The sequence below is a fragment of the Lissotriton helveticus genome, chromosome 2_1, assembly GCF_964261635.1.
Source record: "Lissotriton helveticus chromosome 2_1, aLisHel1.1, whole genome shotgun sequence".
NCBI classification, from domain to species: Eukaryota; Metazoa; Chordata; class Amphibia; order Caudata; family Salamandridae; genus Lissotriton; species Lissotriton helveticus.
In genome coordinates this window covers 907,914,946-907,934,547 of record NC_136059.1, presented here as the reverse complement: position 1 = coordinate 907,934,547, position 19,602 = coordinate 907,914,946, and the positions used below count along the sequence as shown (strand labels likewise).

The 19,602-nt window shown below is 42.2% G+C and overlaps 1 protein-coding gene across 5 annotated transcripts in view; it reads right to left on the bottom strand.

Annotated features, from left to right (window-relative positions):
- SEMA4D (semaphorin 4D) overlaps nt 1–19,602 on the bottom strand; it is a 923,316-nt gene that overhangs the window by 427,358 nt on the left and 476,356 nt on the right. For all 5 annotated transcript variants that reach the window (XM_078675633.1, XM_078675632.1, XM_078675637.1 and 2 more), the window contains exon 10: nt 8,243–8,356. In XM_078675633.1, coding sequence (XP_078531759.1) covers nt 8,243–8,356 — 114 coding nt within the window. The remainder of the gene's footprint in view (nt 1–8,242; nt 8,357–19,602) is intronic.

Genomic DNA, 19,602 nt, shown 5'->3' with positions numbered 1-19,602 from the left:
GTGGAGAACCTCCAAGAGATGGTCTGCCGAAAAGTGAGCAACCGGGTCACCCATGCGCAGAATGCCCTTGGCCGTGGACACAGCATGAGCAAAGGCCACACCCGCCTCCGTAGGGCCCCGCGTTGGAGAAAGCAGCTCCTCCATGGGCGACGGCGGCAAACTAAGGCAGCCGTACCGGAAGCCAAGCGGGACGGGCAAGGGCCAGACCTGGAAGTCAGAAGGAACCAAAGAATGAGGGACTTCCGCTCCTCCAGCGAACACCTCTGCCTTAGAAAGGGCAGGGGGCCGCCCTTCGACGACACAGGTGAAATAGATACCACACTGCGACCAGTCTCCGGAGAGGACAACACCAGAATACAGCCTGCCTACGGAGAAGGAGCGTCCGAAGACTAATCCGCAGCACGACCCCTGAGGCAGGACGTCCACACCATCCGGCGTAGCCAGACAGGGTCCCTCCAAGTCACACTGCACCGGGGACCGGAGTGGACCCGGAGATGAACCGGTTCCAGGGCGGCGCTGGAACGACGCCGACTCTACCTCCGCCGAGGCAGCCGCCTGCGTGGAGGAACGAGAAGGTCCTGGGGAGTGACATGAATCCCTCCGCCAGCCGCGGGCCCAGAATGTAGCAGAGGTCGCCCGGCAACCCAAGGACGATTCCACCTCCGATTCACCCTCAGACGAGGCAGCCGCCTAAAGGAAGGGACGAGAGGGGCCCGGGGAGGGATGAGGGGTCCCCACCGAGCCTCGACCCGGAGCGGGACAAGGAGGGTCCACCGACCCCTGTGGCTTTGCACGGTCCAGCCGTAGCGGCGTCACCTCGGCCTTACAGGGCCACATTGTGAAAGGGCCAAGAGGGGCTCGGGATGCAACCCGAGCCCCAGCGACCTCCCACGACACCACAGTGACCCCCGCGGGTGTTTGCGGCGAGGCAGAGGCGCCGTGGTCTGAACAAGGGACCCCCAAGGGGCCGCACCCCAACAGTACCACATCCTCCAAGCCTGGATCCGAGCCAGTCGGGCAAGGGATCCACGATGCCCCAGGAAGGGAAGGAGGAGGACACGCCAGCGAGGCCTGTAAAGCAGCAGCGTATATCTCCATTTGGACTCTCGACGCCCCACACCAGGAAACGGTGGATAGGATGACATGCGGGAAACCAGCCCCTGGGGATCAAACTGCAACACTTACCAGGGTGGGTTTTATGTGACCTCGCTGACATCACGTACGTGGACGACGCCTGGTCGGAGTTGCGTGGTGTCACCCCGCCCCTGGCACGCAGGGATGCTGTGGCAAAATGTTTCCGGATCCAGTCTCACGCCTGGGGATAATTCTACGTGAAGGAGTCTGCGGCTAGTATTCTCTATCAGATACACAATGCATCTGTCTTTTCTGCTCTGTACCATGCTAGCAATGGGTAGGTGTGCCCCTAGGTTCAATAATCACCAAATATGCCTTCAACACTATAGAAGTACAATAAAATATTTTCCTTACTTTGGTTTTCCACGCTAGTGACCAGGTCAATACAACAATGGGCTCTGCACAGGGATCATGAAATGCCGAATCTACAAACTTAAACTAATCCAGAATTCTGCTGGCAGATGCAACAATGTCATGCCTGCTGTTCGCTATCAGTTATTACAAGAATCGTTCAAAACTCTCCACTTCACACACTGAGCAGATTCATAGCAGTGGCCTACAAAGCAACCATACTCCTTACTCAGAAAGATGAACTGCATGTTAAGAATGGCACCAATGCTGATCACTCCCACTTCAAAAGAACATGTATAGGAAAGAGTTCCTTCTCTGTACAGACTTGCTAGATATGAAATACCCTACTCGATAAAGTATGGAAATTCAGCAATCACCTTGAAGGCAAGCAATAAAGACTAGGCTCTTCCCTAAAATATGGAGCACTAGATCATTTTCAATACAAACACAAGTTGAAATAGTGCATACTGCAATTGGTCTCTATAGAGGTTAGCCCATGTACTCCTTAGTGGACTCTAGACAGGGCATCTACAGAAGCTTGGTAGTGCCTCCAATAGGATGGGTATATTGGCTCCCAGCTAAACTTTACATCGTTATTTGTAGGAGGTTTGTATAGTCCAAGTAAAGGATCAGTCCCTTTATTGATACCAAATGGATTCCACTTACTGGAAAGATTCAAACTGTATAAGTCTTGTGCACCCACTGACACTCCTCAAAGATGGTTTGTATCCTTGACAGATGCCGCCCCATGGACATTAAGTATTTTCAATGCACAAAGTCTGTTTTGAATCTCACCTCAATTTAGCATGTTTCGGTGCAGTGACGTTTCGAAGCATCATGCTTCTATTATGTCTTCAAACATTACGCACTTCACCCAACTGTTCTCCTAAAGGTCTAACTACAACCAAATATGATGCACTCTGAGGTCTTCAAGCAACCAAATGTACTTAACAACCCAGAAAGTGATTTGGGCCTGCAGAGAGGAAAGTAGGAAATCGCTGTAGAACTTCCAATACACTACAATGTGGTCAGTTTTAAAATGGATCAAAGTCAGAAGTAGGGAAGCCTAGAACAAATATTTCTGTGATTTGAGGGCCACCACAAGGGTCAAAGAGAACAGAAACTCATTTGGTACTTACACCCCCTCTATAATTCACCCTCCGAGTCCTACCAACCCACTAAATTCTTGTCAAGTACCCTGATCCCTGAAAAGCAGATCATTTGAATTCTACATTCACTAGTGAAGTTAAGAAAAGGATCAGAGGCAGGATGCCCAAAGCTGTAATTGTCAGGAGCTGGGGGGATTTTGGTGTAGTATGTAACAAGAAACCTACAAAACAATCTTGCTCATCATGTTGAAAATTAGATTAGAAGGCTGTTGACTGCCAAGCTGTCATGTCGCTCTTGGAGATTATAGCAGTTGTCTGAACACCCAGGTAGAAACACCGAAGACCGCACGGTTGAAGATGGTTCAGGGTGAAAAGAGCCACTTAATTTGTTTTTTTTCAGCCAAGTAACATTTTCAGGAGTAACATGTTTGCCCATCTCACGTCATGGGCATATCAATGTCGGCTGCAGCAGAGCATTTATGATTACACGTTTTGTAAAGCGCATAGCTACTCCTCGAAAGCACATTGCATTGCAGCATGAGCTCCAACGTTAACAGCAATATTAACACCAATTAATGTTAGTCTTCGGTGGCATTTAAGTGATCCCAGAGAAGAATTAATAGTACAAAGGCTGAAAGGAGTTTATGAAAATATTGCAAATCTTTGCTACAATGTCAAGAATGCAAAATAACACGCATTTTGCTAGATGTAACCTTGCCCTGGAAAAAGGTAGTAGTGGGCAATCCAGTCACTGGAACCGATGGCTGGCACAAACCAACAGCTGCTGGAAGAGGTTACATTGCTACAGACGTGGATGGAAAAACACCTACAGCAACTGCTATACAAACAGATCTGGATAAACAGGACACCTTGGTATGCACAGAATGCATACTTCTAGGGCAGGAATATTATACATCTTAGTTTTCATGGTCTAAACAGAACAGTGACATCGAAACCATTGAAATAAAACAAACTTAAAGCAGGGTTTCGAATTACAACTCGGGGTTTAAGACTTAATTCCTCAAGATTTACAGTACACCATTGTTGCAAAAAGGAGCAACTATTTAGAGCACACTCGTGCTTATTTTCTTCTTAAACCAGCAGCAGAAATGCTCTGAAATCTAAACCGAATTGCATCATTTTCTGCTAAACCCACACAAGGGAAACTAGAAGTGGTTTCCTTACTGTGTCAGCTATGGTTTGACCTATAAAAAATATTGTTTCTGCTAAGCAGCCATGTTATAAGTATCTATCTAGCTGCACAACTGACACTGGAAATAGCCCGTGAGACTTTAGGTTTTTTATCCTTTGAGACTCCATTCCTTAGGACTTTCCTTGGCACTTCCCAACAACAAGGATGGTGTATATTATGTGGGAATAAACATGAAAGTAAGTAGGGCAGTGGTTCTCAATCTGTGGTCAGAGGAACCATGTGGGTCAGCTTCAATTTTTCAAAATTAAATTAATAAAAACTATTGAAAAGACTATACAAACAGGGAAGTACAACTGAAAATGTGAAAACCTTTTCTGTATAATTTTGAATTAAACAAAGTATTTAATATTTAAGCATTTGTTTTGTGTAAACGCGTTCTATGTTTGTGTAGTGTTTGGAGGTTCAAATCATAGAAACCGCTTAGGCCATTGGTCTCAGACTTCCAATAATGGCTCTTTGGGAGAGGGGGGCGCTAGATTCCAGGAATTATTCAGTGGGGGTCCATAGAAGTCAAAAGATTAAGAACAGCTGGCATGAGATTTTCGAAAATGGTTACAATAGCCATTGAGAAGGCAATAGATGAAGTGATCCAATGTGAGACACCTAAATTTGCCACCTGGTATTGCAAACATGGTATTATCTTAGCTCTGCAATTATATTTCTGTGTTTCTCCTCCAATAATGGGCCATTTGGTCAAACTGTGCCCCTAGAAAGCGGATATGTTGTTAGGATTGTCTTTAGTGCTTACCTAAAAGCTCAAGGATGAAGGATTGCTACCATAAAATTCAAGTTGCCCTTTTGCATAAGCAAAAGTATAATTGCACACCTCAACTTCAATGTGATAAACACGAAGTCCCACTGTAAGCCTCAGTCATGGTAAAATAACTTGTACACAAATCAACCGTGATATCTGTTTTTTCATGTTAATGTGTACTGGAGGAGTATTACATCCCTCTTATGTAACTGAAGATAAACACAGCGATTCCCTCCTGTATTAGAACCTGGCCGAGAGGTTCCTAGACACCTGAATGAATGATTATTTCATAAATTTTCAAGTCACCATACATAGCGGTCTGGCAACCCCACCTTCAAGAACAGATATCTAGGGTAGGGTGGAAAACTGGTCATTCTGTTGCGGAAGCAAGGGTCTCTCCTGAAATGGACAGAAAATCCTGTTCTTGGATGTCAACCAAATTTGCCTGGTCCATGTGGGAGAAATGTGGTCCAACTCAAAAAGAAGCTGACGCATTGCATTCTGATCTACTCTTTTCCATAACACATCAGTCTGCCGTAGCTGGTGGTGTGAAGATGAAGAAACCATGCTTTGGGAAACTGTCCATTCCTAATGCAACCAGAGTCTATGCGAGAACTGCTCTACGAGTGGGAAACCTCTTCTTGCCTCTTTATGGCCTATGCTATACAGTTATAGTAAAACTCCTCCAATGACAGGCGATACTATCTTCCAAAGAGTGTTTAGCATGTCCAGTGATTCATCGATATAATGGGATGGACAGTCTCTTGAATTTCATGCTTTTCCGAAATTGTCGTATTTGTGGAAATTCGGTTTTCATTTACTTGTTTAGATTCAAGAGTGACTTTTTCCTAATCATTGGTACCTCAAAACCCTTGTCATTATAGCAGGACTGCAAGAGTGGTCACCAGAAGAAAAAAATGAAAAAACATAAAATCATGTCTCTTTGTCAAAGCCAAACCAGGAGAAAACTGTACAAATGTTTGACATGGGTGCTTTTTTTTCTTCACTTTGTACATTTTCTTTATGCTTAAATAGGCCAGTATTGAAGGTCTGCGTTTTGGAAATTCTTCAGAAATCGCCCTTTCATTTCAGAGGAGAGGTTGAGTTAATTACACTCAATTTTCCAGAGTACGGAGAGTATGCCTTTAGCAAGCAGAGTCTTAGCCATTTCACCATGCTGCAGACACTGTGCTGGGCATAGGTAGCATACCTCCTAGGGGTTTGTGGAGGACTGCTGCCAACTCTGGTACCCGAGTGAGCGAAACTGAAAGACCTATGAGGGACGCTTGAATGAGGAGTTCCCTAGTGCTTTCTCTATACTTCTGTAAGAAGCACACTCCGATTATGAACACAAAAGTATACAGCTCAAAGAAGACGCAAAGGTCTTGGGCAAATTAATCAGCGAAGAGATCACTTTTGGATTTTCACCGCTCATTGATTCCAGTTTTCTGTCAACTAGGCTCCATTGCATAATGGTGCTGTGATACAGCTCAAATCCATCATGGTAACCTGAATAATGGACTATATGGCTGATTTTAATGAAGAAGATGCAAATGGAGTAACTGGCGAGAGGGTGGAGCATGCACAGTAAGTCTTATTCTATAACTTGGGAAAAGTCTGCTGAAACTTTCACTTGGTAGTGATAATCTTACTCATCTAAACAGAGGAGCTAGACAAAAACACACATTTATGTAAGAATGAGAGCATAATTAAAGTATTACTTTTCTACAATTTCCAGTGTCAGCAAAATCTAATGTCTACACACTGTCTACATAATTCATCAACCTGTGCCCCCTAGAAACAGAGGAACATCTCGTCTCTAGATTTTTTTAATAACTATTGCAACACATTAAGGTCACCAGTACAGTCAGACCTAAGGGAAAACAATTAGAAATAATTGTGACTCGTTACACTACAGACCATAGGTATTCTGTAAATATATCACCTATTGGTGTTTTCAAGTGACATTGTTAAGGGGCAAGACTCTGACGAGACTAGGCTAATCTAGTTAATTTGTAAACCACAACTAACCTAAGGAATACTGTTCCGTAGCTAACGCATACACATGACCAATAACCAACATTCAGCTAAGGTCTTGCTGAGCAAGATGCCTGTGTGAGGTACCTTGCATTAAAGAGACCACGCTAAAGGAAGTGGATCACCCTAAACGCTCAAAGGATTATCCATATTCCGATATATCCACATCTTTGAGAACTGAAATTGCTAAGGAAACAAGGCCTCCATGCCACAGAGAAATATGCAAAATACGGATAGTGGGTCTCCTTTACGGCTGACTTGGTTGCTTTAACGGAGTATCAGGGGCTGGGAAGGAAACTTTGGCTTATTTGTGTTCCTCCAGAAAGTAAGCGGATAGACCTCACGTTTCCACCAGAGAACTTTCAGATGAATTGTTGTTGGTTGTGTTGAAAAGGACTTCTTAAAATGTCATGGTATCTTGTTGCAGTTTTGCTCATCATGTGAAGATATTGGATAGTATTTTCATTACAAACTTTTATTTGACACCACTCCATGATGAATTATTCCTCACTGTACAGACTCAACTCTCATATCCCCATTGGGCAGTTTCATGCCTTGCTAGAAATTTTGTTTCTATCTACCACTAGGTTCCCCATACGTTTTCATTTGATATTGCTGCAAATAGCACGTCACCATTGCCAGAATTAACAGTAGTCATGTTATCGACATTGGGAGCATGCTAGGTTGGAGCTGCCTTATTGAAATTTGGACCTGCGACCAAGTTGTACACTCCTTTCTGTAGAGGATGCACACACCCCATCGATTAGCTGTTGAACCATGACAGTGTATTACTTGAGTGAGATGGGACCCTTAGTAGTGTCGTTCACTGAGAGTCATGGGTACTGATGGCAACCAGACATACCAGAAGCAACACTGCACACACTAGCTTGTCTTACTCCACGAAAATATGATCCTGGAAGAATCTACTCAATGGCCACAAACAAAAAAATAAATCAAAAACGTTAACCGTTCTGCATTCTTCATCATCACAAGGACTGCGACAAAGTAGCAGATGCAGCAACACTGTGTGGGGTGATCAGGGACGCCTGCTTTTAAGGTTAGATGTATTTTTGGGAACAGAGCCTTTAGCAAAAAATCATTTTCTTCTCCAGAAAGTTGTACTATCAGTAACTCTTTTAAAGGGTTATAAAGCGGTTCAAAAAGAACATGCCTAGACGTAAAAGCCCACTTCTTAATTTTAAATCAATATTATAAGGAGGCCATTTTCAAAACGAAAATAGATTACATCAATTATAGAAAAGAGAACTAGTGCATTTGTACAAGAGAGTCCTCAATAGGTTAGAAACTAACAAAATAATGGAAAAAGCATGAGAAAACCTTAAAGGTGATTCTTTGTCCCAGAAGACGTAGGAGGGATAAAAGAATGGAGGGGACAATGTCACGTGAGTGGGTGTATGCCTGTTATTGTGTTCATTAAAATAGGAACTCTAAATATGTTCCCTTTCCCTTGCCACAAGGGACACATTTACTCAGTGAAAGGGATGGATACCTTGTCACCTCCATGGCACAGTCTGTCCCACTGATATGCTTATGATGTGTATCTCAAAGGAAACAAAGCCAACAATTTGATGTTAAATCGCATGCATTTTATTTAATTATTCTATGAGCAGCCCAGGTACTTACCATTAAGCCACGGTACTGCATATTCCGTTCTCAGTTGACCCTGGTGGGAATGCCTCAGAATGATAGGCTCACTTCCTAAAAATGTGAATGACGTCCCAGAATACAGATCACCATCTGTGAAAAAGCAAAAATGAGCCACTGAGCAAAAAAGCAATAGAGGTTGAAGTGATGGCAGACATAGGCGTATTGTTGTGTAGGGATCTTTCGAAACCCAGGCTGACAAATATTCATTCGCATACGTCATCTTCTTATAAGCTGCTTAAAATACCTATTAAATTCATTTCATTTGGTCAATTTTCAAGCAAGATGGATACACTCTGGAGTACTGGAAGGAGCTGCTATTCCATACAAGTGGCAGACTGTGAGCTATACAGTACTAATTACCAATACAGGGCTGCAGACATTTGAAAATCATCATGTTTACCACATTTGCAGGAGTTCTACCAAAAGCTGAATACTTTACTATTTTAAAGAAGACATTAATCCATTTACATATTGAAACGTGAATTTCAAATAAAAGGGAAAATGCAGCTGCAACTGTTACATGGAAGGGTCAACTTTAAGATGATACAGACAAGATGTACATGCAGGTACGGCTTTGTATGTGGTTTGCCAATCCACTATATCAGATGCTGCATCTGCAAGGGTGGCCATTCACTATGCCACAGAGCAGCCACCCACACCACAACATGCTCTTTAATTGTAGGTGAAGCCTTTATGAATGCTCATTTCTAGCAGTACTGTGAGCAGTAAACACAGATGTCTCCGCGCAGCCTTGCCTGCGTGACTAACCTGAGAGCACAGCTACTCACCACAAGATTAAAGTAATCACTACCTGAAAAATACAATTTAAAAAAAAGCTATCTTTTATATGTTAAAGAATTATTAAAATTAAGTGTTAAGCTTTTCCAAGAGGTCAACATTATCCGATTTTCTTTAACCTAGTACTTACAGGACTAACTGGAATCCAAAAGCTGTAAGCTTCTTGAATCAACAAAAACATTGATTTCTGCAAATTGTGCAGTGAAACTAGAAGAGTTCCTATCATTTCAACATAACGTGCAAGAAGGAAGAACAAAGAGCAGGATGTAGACTGGCAGCAGTTGGTCATATGCAACAAGCACTTTACATGTTCCAAGACTGACATCATTTTTAGTATATAGCCAAAAGTATGGTTTGGCCCGAATTAGTCAAAAGTTAACTTGTATGCCATCAGGTAGTCTGAAACAGTTCCCATATGAACACATTCATTGATGCAAGTATACTTGAAGCACACACCAACTATAAATAGGTTTCTCTTTACAGTTATTTTTAATTGGCAGTAGTTGGATTTACTACATAGACATAACTTCATCAAAACAAGGGGCTCTGTGTGCAGTGTGCTGGTGCAAATAATGTGTGAGTGGAAAGGTAAGAATATGATGAGCCATTTGACCCTATTTGCATTTTCTAGTCCATCCCGCTCAAATGTGTACTCTCATTAGGTCTGGATAGATTTCATGAGGCTAATATTTTATCTAGCCCCCTTAGGGTGGTACCGAATAACTGTGTCGACCTTTTGACCACAAATGTTCAGTGTGCCATTAAACGTGGTCTTTCTCCGGGCAGTGTATGGAGACACCCTAGTCCCATGAGTGTATTCAAGGTAGAGAATAGGCTCAAAAGGTCGCCAAAGCTTCCTCCAAAAATGCTTCAAATAGCTGATAATATTGAGATGGCTGTGATGCGTTGGAGTCTAATGCAGCCACAACGTGTCCAAAGACTGCTCGCTCATGCTACACGTATCTGCTTCTCTGCTTTTTTATTTTTAGAACAGCCTTTGTGTTCATATACATACAATGTTCAATCAACTCCAATAATTATTTTGCCATGGCAGTGATCTATTGAAAATCAGACAAGAGATTCACCCAACTCAAGGATGGCTACCTAACTCTGCACTACTCACTACTATTCAACAAGACGCCCTATGTAAATAAGAGAACAAGCAAGCTTTCAGAAACACTTGTGCACCTATTTATCAATCAGCTTGTTCATGAGGCACTCAAAAACGTGAGGTACACATAGGATTAGCCCTTCTCTTAGCAGAAACGCTTGGTCAATGGAAAATATACCAATCTTAGGGTCTCTCTAAGCACTTGTCTCCACTTGAGTGCCCAGAATATAGCACATTCACATATTTGTGAACGTAACAGCCCTCACCTAGTTTCAAGTCACATTCAATTCACTGCAAAAGGGAATTGTTCAATGTGATCATGCCTCTCCCGTGGAGAAATTGCAAGTTGGCCACTAAAGCAGGCAATAAATTGATGTACTTGGTAGAGAAACAAATCAGAAGAAGACTTCATACCAGGCAAAATGTGCACCAGTGGATATCACACCCTTCAGATGTGCAAATAAAAACTGCTATATGAACCATAATAATTAATTTTTATAATATTTGTAAGGGTTTGTCAACACAAGTTAAATATGTCAGTCAGGGAATAAACCATCATAACCGTGTTTAAAGTTGGGAGCACGGGCACGTTATTCCTGTTTAGAGAGGGGAAAATACACAAGTCCAGAAAAAATAAAGTCCAAAAAGAAAAAGAAAAGCCAAAAAAACTGACCAGGAAAAATAACTCACAGATTTCCTACAGATGGCAGCAGCTTGAAGGTTACAGGTAAGAGTTGCATAGTTTAGCTGCTGCTACTGAAAGGATTGACCTCTTAGCCATTGACTTTTAAATCTGCTAACAAAGAGTTCAGCAAGAGGACCGCATCATTTCAAATTGTTATATGTTAGCAGTCTAGTAGTTAGGTGGGAGGAGCTAGGTGGTCAGGGAAGGGAAGAGGCGGAGCAGGGACAGGATGAGGGCAGTTAGAGTAGGGACAGGGAAGGCATTGGAAGTACAGAATAAAGTTCCAGTCACAGTATAAGAAGTGTGTGTCTTACTTGTAGCACGATGCTACACAAATGACTGCGGATAAAATCAGTGAATTGAGATGACATTTTTTCAGAACAATGCAGCATACCTTAAACTGCATATGCCTTCTTATTGGAAGCCAGTGCAGTTTTTGGAGTATGGTTTGATATGGGCACTACGAGGACAACCAAAACAAAATCAGCCAAGCTGCTGTATCCTGGACAATGTGAAGGTTTTACAAAAGGCATGCTGATACCTCAAATACAATGAAGTTGCAGGATAAATACAGAGATCCTATCAGGGCTCAAGCTGCTGTTTATTTGCAGTCTATTGATAAATGAAAAAGCATATATAGAATTTTCAAACGATATGAGCAGGAGAATACTGATGCAAATTGGGGTGATACAGTCAGCTCAGAATCAATCACTCAATCATGACTCCTGACTGTTGCTGAGTGGGTGGGAGTTTATTTCCATTTCTGATGGCCAGTAATCACCTAGCAATAAATCGCTGCGACCTTTCATAACCAAAACCTTTGCCACATATGTGCCAACTTTCAATTTGTTGCTACCCTTCCAATTCCAAAAATTATCGGATAGTCTGTTGAACTCCAGTTGAGAGGGAAGAATGTTTTCAAGATGCACTACGGGGCTTTATTAGTGTACATAAGCTTGTATCACTCTTTTCCAACAGCTAGAGGAAATGCATAAACGTTTAATAAACCAGGTGAAAGGGTAGCAAAACACAAGTGGTAGGAAGCTGCTGTCTCATAAATGGGTCTGACTTTCCAGTCTGGGACTGGTTTGCCAAAAGTTAACAGAACCACTAACTCTGCCCCCTGGATACCTGCTGTGTCAAGACAATCTATTAGAATAGTATGATAAACTGTATCAAAGGCCGCTGACCAGTCCAACAAAATTAGGGCAGAGATCTTTCTGGAGTAAAGCAGAAACAGACGTAACACGTAGGTGACTTCTAAAAGCAATGACCTGCCATTTGCAGGGCCACCCACACTAAGCCAAGCTCTAATTCCATTGAAAAAATTGGATAGTCTTGCTCAGCAAGGAGTTCTCCTGTGGAACAGAAATAATTGCTTTGGTTTAACTAAAGAGTGCTCCCTCTTTAATGATCCAAATACTGGATCGAACAAACAAGATCCCCAGTCTTATTTAATTTTGAGTACTGTAACATGATTTACTCACGGAATGGGTCCAAAACCACAAAGAACCCAGAATTTGGAAGCCAGGGTGTGCCATAGTCTGAAAAAGCATAAGCATGATTTGGCTTCCTTGTAAAGAGATGTGAGCTCACAGTGCTCTAGATTTATCTCACTGTACTGTACCCTATGCACGTTTTCTCAGTAAGTGCCAAAATGTACCTGCAAAAGCTGGCTTTTTAGTAAAAGCTCCAGAGAAACCAGAGCTCTAAGCATGCAGAAGGAACGTGCCACAATAACCCAGGAGACACGAGGCAAAAAAAAAAATCAAGGTCCTGGAATCCAGGCCATAGAATAAGCTTGGCCCATTCTTCAAATGCCAACCACAGTAGAACAAAACCAAGGCAGACCTGGAAACAAGCAACTTAAGGAATATTGTTTGCTCTTTAAAGCCAGAACAGAGGCACGTTCCAATGCCTAAGGGATCGGTCTCCAGCACACTCCATGCTTGAAACCAAACAATTTTCCAACTATGAAAAAACAAATCAACTCTACATCCTTCAATACCTGAACTAAAGACTGCATGGATAGGATAAACAATAGCTGTGTTGATGAAAATCACCAAGAGTGCATGCAATCACGCAAGTACCCAGACCACTGTGCATAGCATCACCACCCAGCACTCTGAAGTTATGAGGTAATCTGAATAGGTGCAATACAAACCCCAGGAATAAATATCTATTGTTAGTCATTTGAACACATTTTCAGTAGAGATGGGCGAACCAACAAATTAACTGAGACAGCGCCAAGCCAAGAGTCTAGCTCGGCTGTTAGAGCCCGTGGACGAGCCGAGCCCTGAAAACAAACCAAGTAAAATATGATAGTCTCTTCAACTTCAAAAAAGTGCATTTCTTTAACATGTGGGAAGCTTTGACAATAATAGGGCACATTACAGCACTACTCTGAGGAGTACTTACTGAAAGTGATAGTTTTGTACAACGGATAGTCTTAACTCACAAATTCAAAAGAGCTTTCAAACGCGATAATGAAGAAAAAAGTTTTGGTGAAATAAAATATTTGCCTAAGATCACACAATCTAAGCAGGGAAGCTGCGGTTTATCCAGGTTTTGTGGTTTCATTCTGTACAAATCGGCCAGTAAATAGATATAGATTTGTCTTTCCTTATGTTAAAGCTTTGTTTTTACCATTTAGTGCTTCTTTTGCACTTTTTAAAAAAACAGGGAAAATTCGACCTGAAAGTATTGGAGCGCTTTACATGAGCACCAGTTACATTACACAATGTCACATGTATTGTTTATAGACATGGGGAGATTCAGTACGTTGCCCAAAATCACATGATGTTGAGCCGATGCCAGGACTCGAAACTGGTTCTCTAGCTCCGTAGTCGGTAGCTTTGGCTGTCACACCACTTCCGGGTAGAGGGAGGCTGGCAGAAGCCACATAAAGGCTCGGCTCGTTATGTCTCACCCTTCCAACAGAACCTCGAGCTGAGACAGCCAGGCTTCAGGCTCGAGCTTTCAGTGGCTCGTCCACCTCTATCTAGCGTTCAGTTAAAAGAGCAACAGTTACGGTGCATCTTTTTAACAAGATGACGCAAATTAATTTTACTAGCAGTATGTGTGTTTGCTATTAGTTTAAACCTGTACGAGTGAAAAATCCAATTTTTTGTCTTATTTCCTGTGATTATGATCTTGCCTTTCAGATACAATCAGCTGATAAAAAATGAACCTCGGTTTTGTACAGTGAAAGAATTCGGGTTAGGTAGCGGATTCTTAGCTTCTTTGCATCTCCACTTTTACAAACTTACATTTTCCTGTAATAGTCAGACAGTGACTAGTCACGCGGTTTCAACAGGAAGATATCTCATTAACAGCAAGACTTCATCTCAAGGAACTTGGTGAATATGAGCAAAAAAATCCATTGATGCATTAATGGTGTATGACACATACTACCCAAGTTGAACTAAAAAGACACTTCCTACAAAGTTATACCCATGACGCATACGAGGCTATGATTTACAAGCCACAAGTCCCCAATACTACTTCTAGAAAACGCGAACTGCACATAGAAATCATACTAAAATCTCTTTGCAAAACTTGGTCTTTAAACAATGATATTCTCAAATCTTGTTACAAATCCTTTTCTGGCACTTGTACGTGTTTGGTGTCTAAACCCAGACTGTTTTCTGGAGCCCGCAGAAAAGCAAGGTGGTGTCTCGTCTGACATTAAAAGTATGCCAGGAGAATGAGTGACCAGCAGGGCTACGCCACAGATGCGTTGCTGACAGCACCCTCACAGTCATATTTTCAGGTCCAAATTAAGCCTGACTGATTTTAGTTGCATGCAGCATGTATGTCCCCAAGCCCCCTGTATGAAGGGGGTAGTAAGGAGCCGGCAGTGGTAGGAAACACCTTAAATGATCATTTTAAAGGTACTTTTGACAATCGACTGAGGACTAAGACTGAAATTCCAAAATTGCTAAATGAGAATCCGTGCCAGACAAGCAATCACTTTTCCCCCTTACACATGGTGATTAAACATCGATACAAACAGTTTAGCATTTGAAAAAAATATATTTTTTTATGCTATACTTGGTTTTTATTGTTGGACTTTTTCAGTAGCAAGACTGCGAAAACACTAGTATGCAAAGATCTTTCACATGAAAGTTGAGTTCATTGAAAAAAATGGAGTCCATTAGCTAGTTGATTAAATTAATATTCTGTCTGCTTAGGAGCTATTCACGTTTTTTTCTTCTTAGAATTTATCCTAGGCTAATTCAAACGAACCCAGCCATTTTCTCTGAACCTTTCCACAGCCATATACTCAGATTTAAAGTATTTGCATATTTTCCTTGCACCAAGGTTTAATGCAGGACATTGACAGAATAAAGATCTTTGGACCGGCTGGGCCGCTTTTGATGCAGTTGTATAAAGTTGTTTTTTTTTTGTTAAAGAAGGGGTGGTAAATGGGTGTTAAAAAAGAAAGAAGCATTGGCATAGCCAATAGGTCTTGCCTTTGAGACCTTAGAAGTGTTTAGCCATGCAACAGTTGATGTTGCACCAAGGAGATTGTGCTGGATAACTAAACACTTATAAGGTCCAAAAGGCAAGACCTCTTGGCTATGCCAATGCTGGTTTGGCTTTGGATAGTGCTAGAAACTTCGAACGTGTTTGGAATATATTTTTTTCCCTGCCTGAGGGACTGCTTTCTACTGAATTTAAGTCCCAAAGGAATCCTTGCAGTAGAGCAAGCAGAGTCTAGTGGGTGCCTCCTTCCCTTTCTACAGAGATCTGTTCCGTTTTAGCCTTCGGTCATTGGTAGAGACCACTCCTAACCCGATCAGCCAGTACAGGACATGAAAATGCAGAAGAACCTGATCATAAACAATTTTCCATTTGCTAACTGTTCCGTGCAATAAGTCACAGTGCATGAGAAATCAGCCTTCCAAATGGCATCTCACAGGAGCTTGAGCAAAAGTTCTTTGGCCTAGTGTTTAATTCTACTGACCGTTTACACATGGGTTTTGGAGGAGATCCTGTCTGGAAGTACCGTTTTCATTTAAACCAATTAGTAATGCAACCATTAGGCCTATCTTAATACTTCAAACACACAGTTTACAATAAGCACTATGCCATATGATTAGTGTACAAATGCAAAAACCGGAATCAAGCATCCTAGGACCGGTTTCGGGCTATCAGCAGGGATAGCATGATTCCAGTGGCATGGAGAGCACAGGACTCACGTCTGAGCATACCCGTCCCACTCAGAGTGACAAATGCAAAAACAATTGATGGACGGAATGTTGCACAATGGCAAAACATTCACCCCAGTCACAGATCTGGGTTTAATCCATCGTTATTTTGCTCACCACCCCAGTTCAGACATTGCCATATTCTAAATAGTCGGACTAACTTTCCAGCCTACCCTGAATATAAAGGTTTTTGTGTAGACGGGTACCCAGAGCGTTAAAAAAGTGAGCAGTTGCTGTTGACGGAAAAATTGCATTCAGGACTTGCTTTTTTTTTACATGACAGTGCATTTCATGTATTTTTCCATCTTTAACCAATGGCTTTTCGATCACATTTGCCTGTTAGTGTTGCTGACGTCCAGTGGTCGCGTTTGGTTCAAAGTGGACATGTAGTTATGTTGAACAAAATTATACGTGAGTTCTGTTCCAAGGTCATTCCTCTCTGTTTACACTGATTACACACATTAATTAACAGCTTACACGGAAGCAGTGTTTGATTTGCAGGGGGCGAGGAGATATCGCGAGGCGACTTCCTTAGGGCGATGCTGTGGGCTCAGTCCATGTACAGCGTTTACCTTGCAGGAGCGAGCGCGATAATTGCAAACAGATGGCGACGCTGCTTGCTCCAACAAGGTAAACGCCGAACATGCAAGAGTGCCCTTTGGAAACAGTGCAGAACATACACGAACATCCACAAAAGTCCGGAGTGATTTCAAGAGGTCACTCCAAAGCAGCACTTGCGCGCTGCATAGGCGAGACCTAAAAACGTACCTTCTCGCTGTGTCTCTCCTCCCTAGTCCCTTGCTCAGGCCACAACAGGAACCCAGGCTCCCCATAGCCAATCACAATGCTGCAGGCTTAAATGCAGCCTGCGTGGAGAACATGCAAAATTGCGCAGGAATGTATGGACGGCCAGAGAGGCAGACCAAACATTCATGTGCACTTGCGCAGTGTGCTCACCATTCCCTATGCTCTTGTAGTCCGAGCAGCCCCGCCCGCCCTCCAAAGCTGCCACAGCAGAATAAAAAAAAATGATCATGTGAGATATTAGAATTGTATTATTCCTTTATTTCACTGCTAAGCAGTGATGCGACGCTCCCCTGCCTTAGCGGGGGAGCCGCCACTGCTCCCCTGCGACAAACCATGTGAATTTCTAGGAAGTACCAAACTAGAAAACGACTGGCCTGTCACAAACTGCTCACAAACGACCTTCTTTAAAAAACAAAGCAACATGAACAAGCACTGGCAAAGCCAGTAGTCTAGCTTGTATTAGTGATGCTATACATCATGGAAATCACAAACATTTTCCAAGGGCCCAATAAGTAGGGTCTGTGGGTGCAAGCCTTTTCTTCTAGTGATCACTACCTTTAGAGAGTCAAGTGCACAAAGGAAGCAACTTGATTATTAAATTGGGATCTTAGGCATCACATTCTCCTTATTCTTTTACTCTTATCTGCAAACATTAGAAATGCTTTAAAACGGCTCAATAAAAGTAGCATGTGCTATAAAAACTCTTGACAAAGGTCTCTGCATTGCCAAGATGTCTACTTTAAGTGTTACATGTTATAGAAGCGTTTTGTAATGTCCGTACACACACTTCTTTTACTGCTTTCAATTATATCAGTTTATTTTACATTCTGGTTAAAAGTCCTCTCAAAGTGTCATCATACTGTTTTCAGTGGGTCCAATTAATCATATTCTTCATTGGCTCGTACTTTCGGTAAAGAAATCGAGACTGAGATGGAGCAAGTACGATAGGTGAGTTGATAGTAATCAATAGGGACTGTATACGGTAAAAGAAACGAAAGGTCTACCTGGTTCAACATAAGAAAGGAGGTATTTTAGAACGCTTCTCCTTTGAACACGAGTACAAAGTTTAAATGAATGCCTTTGGATGGCACCAGGTGATCATCAGTGAAGTGAGAGCAAACCCTTTACCAACATCAGAAAGAAGATCTGCTTTTACCTTTCTGGGTCCTGAAGAACGTGGTAGGAAATTAATATAATCACCAAGACATGTGTTAACCATCTGCTGAGTGCCCAAGCTATGAAGCGACAATTGTGTAAGAACTCGTTTTAATCTTCTTAATGTGCTCGTATGAAACATTTGGGGACATGTAGATACATGTTATGTGTGTGCGGTTTTAGATTTGATTGGTGTTTTTAATAATAATATATTGCATTTTTAGTAGTATAATAAACGTATGGAATGTATGTATTGGTATTCTTTTTATGTAAATAAAATGGTTTACCGAAAATACAATTGAAGCACTTTATATTGAAAATTGTGGAAAAATAGACTGAATTAAGAAAATGTACAAATTGTAATAATATAAAGGTAGGTGGGTCAGTAACTACTATGTGATTTAATTTAGCCCGCAATTGAAGCACTACAGGTTGAGTGGGTAATCTTTGGTCATTGTTTAGAGTCTTATTTATCCCTTTACTGAGACTAAAGAATTTGTTTGGGACTACCCTTTGTGCTCCGTTCTTCGTGAACTCTTAGAGCCAGAGAGAAGTAGAATCAGTCATGCAGAAAGATGTGGACAAAAACGTGAAGTGGCCTGCCAAGAGTGGTGGATTGGATATCAAATCATCCTGGACTTCAAAATTGTAACATAGGAAACATTTCAAAAGAAAGACAGTATGCTTATTACAACCCCCTGAGGTGCAGCCGTTCTCAGTGAACTTGCATACAAGGGAGACAGATGAAAACACAAGCACTCAAGGAGTGACATGTGGGGAAAACATGCAAGTCAGCGGAGAGCAAGCACTCGTTGAAGAATAAAAGAAGACAGTCTGAGAGGTGGTAAAGAAGCTGTGCTCCATGGGAAGGGCTGATATGGCCAGTCTAAAACAAAGCCAGTAAATAGAACGCAAGCAAATTTGAGTTACAAAACCAATGGTAAGCAGAGGGTGGACTGCATTGCCGGGCAAGCTTTCAGCATATACCCAATAGGCCATTGCAATCAGACAGCTGCACTGCCTAAAAATGTAGCATTTCCAAAGAAGATTTACCATCGGACATCTACAGAATGCTAAATTCAAAAATAGGGAAAGTGACATAAAGGAGACACATTACGGTGTGGCTTTCATTATACAGTGTTTCACATTTCCATGGAAGATTAAAACAAGCATTTACAATGCAACGGTTTCGCCTTTGGAGAAGTTAGAGCTATTGGCATTGTAAATGACAATTTGTATTTATGTGTTGGTTTTGAAAACAGATAAATAAATGGCATTGTCATTTACATTGCCAATAGCTTAATCTCTGGCAAATGTGAGAACTATTGTACCCTACGGACGAGCTCAGCAGACGGCAATTACTACCACCCACACACACCCAGATCCACACACACACACACCCAGAGCCAGCCACACACACCCAGAGCCAGCCACACACACCCAGAGCCAGCCACACACACCCAGAGCCAGCCACACACACCCAGCCACACACAAACCCAGAGCCCCCCACACACAAACCCAGAGCCCCCCACACACAAACCCAGAGCCCCCCACACACACACAACCA